Here is a 6,236-nt window from a genome sequence, read left to right as displayed (position 1 = left end):
AAATGTGTGTAGATTATTTTTGTTATTATTAAGTAAATTCTCTGTATACGAAGGTGTATGAAATAGAAAAATAAAGCATTTTATTAAATTAGATGGTTTATATAGATGGTTATTTATAATGTTAGTAGATATATTATTTAAAAAAAATGACCTAATATAACCTAAATTCCTTCTAGATCACTGGGATTGTGAGAATTTCTCTCGTATGTGTGTACATGCGTGTATGTAATCGTGTGTGAAGCGTTAATCCCACTCTGCAGTCCTGCGCCATAATGATATCCATGTCTGTTTGCTGATTGGGTGAGAGCTGCCAGGCCCGAGTCACGTGGCTGAGTTCTTTGGTCCAGAGTGAAAATGGGGTTTGGTGTAAATCTAGGGTGTATTGCTGTCATATATCACGCTACCTCGTAAAAACGACACTGAAGATTCTGGGCCAACAAATCAGAGCGAAAAAATATGAGTTCTTATTATGTGGATGGTCTTCTTAGCAAATATACGGCGGGTAGTTCTCTCTTCCCAAACGTAGAACGGGCGTCTTGCAGTATTGGACCCAGTGGAGAGGACTATGCCTCGGCTCGGACTGCTGCGGCCATTGCGTTCTCACCATCTCTGTCTGGAGTGTACAGCGTCAATAATGCAGTGTACCAGAGCCGTCCCGTGTTTACCTCGGGATATGGCCAGGGGCAGGACGCACATACACTGCACTGCAGCCTGTTCGACCAGAGCCGGCTGTTCACCGACAGCTGCTGCCATCCGGAGCCGGGACCCCTCACCTTGCCGCCGGACAAACAATACCGGATGTACCCCTGGATGAGAGCATCAGGTATGATACCGTCTCTTATGTTATACTTCAAAGCCCTCAGGTCAATGCTTTTACAAAACATTGGGATACTTACACTGGCCGTTAGTGGTTCAATTAATTTCGTGAAGCCATTGGTGTTGCATGGAAAGAATCGTAAAACTTTTATTGCGCAACTAATGAGTTCTGCAGCCATAAATTCATTTGGCCAGCGCTTCTGTGTGTTCAGTACGCAGAGACCTTGCCGCTGGGGGTTTTCTCTGCACTCCTATTACTCTTACAGCCTCTTCTCCCCTTTGTGGTTGTAAAAAGACCTGTCTGTTGTGTAAATCAGTTCTCTTGCACTCTGCAGCTCCTTTCTAATTGGGTCTGCACTGCAGAGGCTCTGGTATTTTCTGAAACTCGATCGTACACATTGCTGGATCAATATGCACCAGCGTTGTCGGCTACATAAAGAAGTCAAGTGGATTTAGAATGGAAGCAGTTTGAAACATTGGCATTTGTTATAATTTTGAGGGAGAAGGTGTTGGTTGGTGCTGTAATCGAATTACTTATAGCTCCTCTGGTGCGCAGAGCATCACTGGCTTTTAATTGGAAAGGCATGCAGAGAAAGGAGGCATGGGCCAAACATCCCAGCAGGACTGCTATAAATAGATGCAGAGAACTTTACAAAAAAAGTATTTCCCTTGTACTGATATGACTGTGAGGAGTGTGTTCTGTGAGGGAGGGTGTCGATGATGTAAAAAAAAATAAAATACAAGCTAGACTAGAATAGACGTGATGATGGTTTTATCATTTTTATTGTCAGTATACATTTCAATACCATATAATTGATGGTTTATGCTGTATAACTTTAAAATACAGTTTGCAAGTATAGCTCATCTTATCTTACACAGATCCAAATCGAAAGCGAGGGCGGCAGACCTACTCCCGGTACCAGACCCTGGAGCTGGAGAAGGAGTTCCACTTCAACCGGTACCTGACCCGCAGGAGGAGGATCGAGATAGCCCATGCTCTCTGCCTCACGGAGAGACAGATCAAAATCTGGTTTCAGAATCGCAGGATGAAGTGGAAAAAAGACCACAAGGAGGAATCCACGTCGACCCCCGGGGGAAAGGACGGTGATAACCAGGCCGTTTTAGAGGCCAGAGAGCACGAAGCGGGAGACACCCGGAGCTCTGGTTTGGAGTCAGAAACAGCTGCAAAGTAACGAAAGACACGGACAGAGCATTTAATGAAAAACACTGTTTAGTAGGGATTAGGGATACATCTCAGATGTTTCTCACATACAATTCATGCACTAAGAGCTTTGTAGGCGGATTAATTGGATGACAACTGAAGGCAATTATGTAATAAGCATGTAACAGGCTGTATGTCTGTATTTCCTATTTAAACCCAAAACACATTCAAAGGCTCTGCAAGAAAGAGCAATATTAACTAAAGGCCTACCTATCCAAACTATATTTTTATATATACGACGTGTAATCTAACCTGATCGTACTACTGAGGCAACATTCCTTAACAAAAAACTACCTAATATTTACGTGCTAATATTAAGCGCTGACACAAGGAATTCAACGTATGTTGAAATTGACGGAAAATAATCTATTCTACCTATTCGAGTGAGTCTTCTCAACAGACGGTTGTATTTCTAAAGGGAACAAATACACCATTCTGCTCAAATGTGCCTTAGGCTGATTAAAAGTGAATATTTTGTTAAATGCCTCCAACTGTGATTTAGATGCTTCGTTTGTTTTCAGTTAGTGTATTATTGTTTTTTTAAATATAACTGCGTATCACTTGGAATGTTTATATGCCTGTTTTCGCTACTTATTTACCCCTCTATACATCCCGGGATTAACAGAAATATTGTTAAGTTTCGGATGATCTCATGTAACCTACCTCGTCAACTTGCTTATTTTGCTACAAAAAGGATCCTTACGTAAATGTGCTGTAGTCTTAGCCGTGTAGCCTACTGTGAAACTCCCTCGCCTATTCTATTTAGAAAAAAAGGTAGCCTCAAAATGTCACACGTGTTTGTTAATGCCAACAAGAAACGCATGCATATTTATTTAAACAGCATTTCATTTTAGTATCAAGTTATTATTTTTTTGTCGGTGTAAAATTAATAGGCTATTGCAATCTAATTTGGGCAAATAATGTGATATTTAGGTTAAGTGGCCACGTTTTCAATGTGAAGTATCAGTAACATGTGAACAAATAAATAACCTCTGGGAATGTCTCAAATCTGTAAATGAAAATATAATGGAATAAAATAGCTTTTACTTGTCTATTTGTTTGTATGTAATATTTGCGAAGTTAATGTTGTGTAACGATAACCACAGTTCAAATATCACGCGCGGGTTGAGTAATAGCATGACACTAAGTGCTGTTGGATGTTGCCAATATTAGGTTGCATGTAAGGAAACATGTTGCAGTTATGTTATGAGTGTTAGGTAAACACTTAAGTTCGGGAATGTGAACTATGAGGATGCGAGATGGGGCAGGCTGCAGATGAAGGGAAATTACTGTTGAACTCTGCATTCCCTCTGTCCTCGGTAAGATGGCGCCTGACGGTGACCTGCCCCCTTCCTTCTCTGCCTCTCCCCCTCCCCTTTCTCCCCATCTCTCCCTCCAGCGCTGGGTCATAAATCCGTTGTTGTTTATGAAAATTTACAACATAGCAATACAACTTAACGACGCGGCTCCTCTTCCTATTGGCCGCAGCTTGTCACGTGGCAGGGAGCCATGGACATGAACTTTTTATAGAAAATGTCCAATAGCGGAATACAGCAGCCTTTCATTTAACGGTCTCGGGCTTCCACGCAGCTGTTTTCATCAGCGACCTTCTACATTTTTACACCTTTTTGGGCTCGACGCGAAGGAGCTTTGCTTCGGACATGACTGGATCGTTTGGGATCCCTGCTGTCGCTTTCCTGACACGTTTGGGCAAGATGAGTGGAAGGAGCCCCGGTGCGTCACTGACCCCCAGGAGCCCCAGTTTCCGTCCTGGGACTCAACTATACTTCCATCCGTCACTGCCCGTCTGCACCTGCAAACTCCCTTCGCCTCCCCCGTTTACAAGCAGACACCTTCACAAGGTAAGACAACTGAAACCTGTCACTGGGTTTGCTCTTTGATTAATTTGCAATGACAAACAACTTAAGCAAATAATACTCAGTGCTTTATTTAAATATTGCACCTCGCTTGTTTTCTGTTGAAATATCCAGAGGTTTAAATCAGGTGGAACTGGTTTAATGTTACAGTTTATTTAATTGTTTACTTAACTGAATGGCAGATGCTACGATCCATCTGAAAGAGAACACTAGTGTTGCTTCAACATTCCTGTTGGGTCTTGCATACTGTCGAGACATTGTTTGTTTGTTGTTGGATTTGAATGTGAATGGGCTTTCTGCTGCAAAATTCATTGGGTGGATGCTGGCCAAAAGATGAGCTCTTTAACGCCCTCCTGTGGAGACACTGGGGGTACTGTGGTTGCAGTTCGGCCTGTTTTTGCTTCGAATGCCTTGCGATGCAGGCTCGACAGGCAAGTCGACCTCTATTCCTGCGTGTCCATGCAAAATGCTCTTATGTTGTTATTAATACGTGTGCATGCATTCCCTCACTGACTTCCCTCACTGAAACGACCAATAGGACACTTTAAAGTGAACAAAACAATTCTTATTTCTACCGTTTGAATGACCTTTAGTTGACACACAGGAATGTCCCTGCCGATAGAATTTTAAAAGGAAAATCGTTCAAAATTTTTCGAAAAGGTGATTTGCACTCGCTGTCTGCACATCAACATTGTTCACAGTGTTCCTTAACGTGCACTTAGCGAGCCTCGTATACAGTAGTGAGACACTGCAGTTATTTGCTTCGTACAATCAATTATCAGTCGATCAAGCAACCACGTTCTGAAGATTTAAATGCAAAGAAATATTTTTGCAAGATATCAATCGTGCAAAAGCGAATGCATAGTTAACTGCATCAGATATAATGTTTGCTGTTGTCCATTTTCTATATTCCATATCTGCGTATGATGACAATTAGTTTATATTTTGTTCCGAATTAGCTTTACAAAAATACTACTTTTACATGTATTGAGTCTGTATCCATTGACTGCTGTTGCTCCCGAAATCCAATTGTTTCTGTTGGAAAAGACGTTTGTCTGTTGCTATTATGGTTAATAATTGCTCATCGTATTCCTTAAAATGTCGTGTCCACTGTTAGTTTTAATCGTGCCACAGACGTATGATGTTTAGGCAGAAAAAGAATCATAATAGTATAATATTGTATTTGTATACTCTTAGATTCACGAGTGCTGGTGTGTGAGGGTGCCTGCAGAGTGCACTGCCCTCCTGTTTTCCTGCAGCAGTGGTCCCCTCGCTCCCAGCCCGACATTGTCTGACACCAGTGCGAACTCACTCCTTTCATCGCCTTTCTTTTGGTCCTTATTTAGTTCCTGGGTGTGTCCCTGGCTCGACTGGGTGAAATCATTTTCGTGGGAACTTTTTTGCTATTGGCCAGCCATAAATCAGCTGTTGGAGCATGACTGTTGAGCCAACACACACTCTGTAGTTCTTCTCTTAGTGTGGGTCCACTGGAGGTGGGAGCGCGGTATTCACATTGTGCCTTCTGGGGGTCTGTAAACGCAGAAGGTGCACATACCTAGAACATAATTAATAATCTATATCTCACTGTTTTTGTCAGTAACACATGATTGGGCTTGTGCTGGGTGAAGGGGCTGCTCAGGGGAAATAGCTTTTGGGGGGAAGCAAAGGACAAGTCACTGCCTTCGAGAGACGAAGGTACCATAAAAATTCCACAAGGAGAAAACCAAATGGAGAGTGCCAGACGAGGCGCCATGCCTCTATTTAGGCTTCGTGTCTGTGTCGGGCTCTGTGCAGGTCTCCTGTTTTTGTTTTCCTGCTCAGATTTAACACAGACAATAGATGGTTGAAGTGCAATGGCCAGGTTACAGTAAGCGCTACAGTGATAGCTGGAGAGAGCTTCAGATTGTAATTATTTATTTATTTATTTTTAACACGTTTTACCGAAAACTAAAAAGGTGAATCTACCTTTTAATCATTTTGATAATCAATCATCTTTAATTTAAGTCTGTGCTGTCTTATAATCGACCAAGTAGACAAATGATTTAAAAAGATACTTCAATAATACATATACATTGTCTCTAGTCTATATTTAAATGTGTTTATAAATGTAAGTGAATTAAGTGAAATTCATATCCTCTACCAATTTGTAGCCCAATGTTAAATATGAATAGCTTCCAGTACAAATACAAATTACGACTTATCATCTGAATTTTGTGGCTTTTTTACCTTTGATATTTCAAATAAGTTGGCTTCTTTTTATACATTAATCGTTTCGAATATTTCCCCTTTTAATTATTTTCAAATCTCATTTATTTTGTTTC

The 6,236-nt window shown here is 41.3% G+C and overlaps 1 protein-coding gene across 1 annotated transcript; it reads left to right on the top strand.

Moving 5' to 3' along the window:
- The first annotated feature begins 456 nt into the window (after positions 1-456).
- Positions 457-2,009, top strand: LOC142931369 (homeobox protein Hox-A7-like). Its single transcript, XM_076075266.1, has 2 exons — positions 457-823; positions 1,696-2,009. Exons 1-2 carry the CDS (start codon positions 457-459, stop codon positions 2,007-2,009), a joined length of 681 nt encoding a protein of 226 aa, XP_075931381.1.
- The last annotated feature ends 4,227 nt before the right edge of the window (positions 2,010-6,236 follow it).

The sequence above is a fragment of the Anarhichas minor genome, unplaced genomic scaffold (genome assembly GCF_050575085.1).
Source record: "Anarhichas minor isolate MPS153535 unplaced genomic scaffold, ASM5057508v1 ptg000051l, whole genome shotgun sequence".
Classification (NCBI taxonomy): Eukaryota; Metazoa; Chordata; class Actinopteri; order Perciformes; family Anarhichadidae; genus Anarhichas; species Anarhichas minor.
The sequence above is the reverse complement of the archived record's forward strand: the minus strand, read 5'-3'. Positions and strand labels throughout refer to the sequence as shown.

Excerpts from the sequence above, each read along its gene's own strand:
- LOC142931369 (XM_076075266.1), top strand. The coding sequence starts at position 457 with ATGAGTTCTTATTATGTGGATGGTCTTCTTAGCAAATATACGGCGGGT. Across the intron at positions 824-1,695 it reads CCCCTGGATGAGAGCATCAG|ATCCAAATCGAAAGCGAGGG; the intron begins GTATGATACCGT and ends TATCTTACACAG.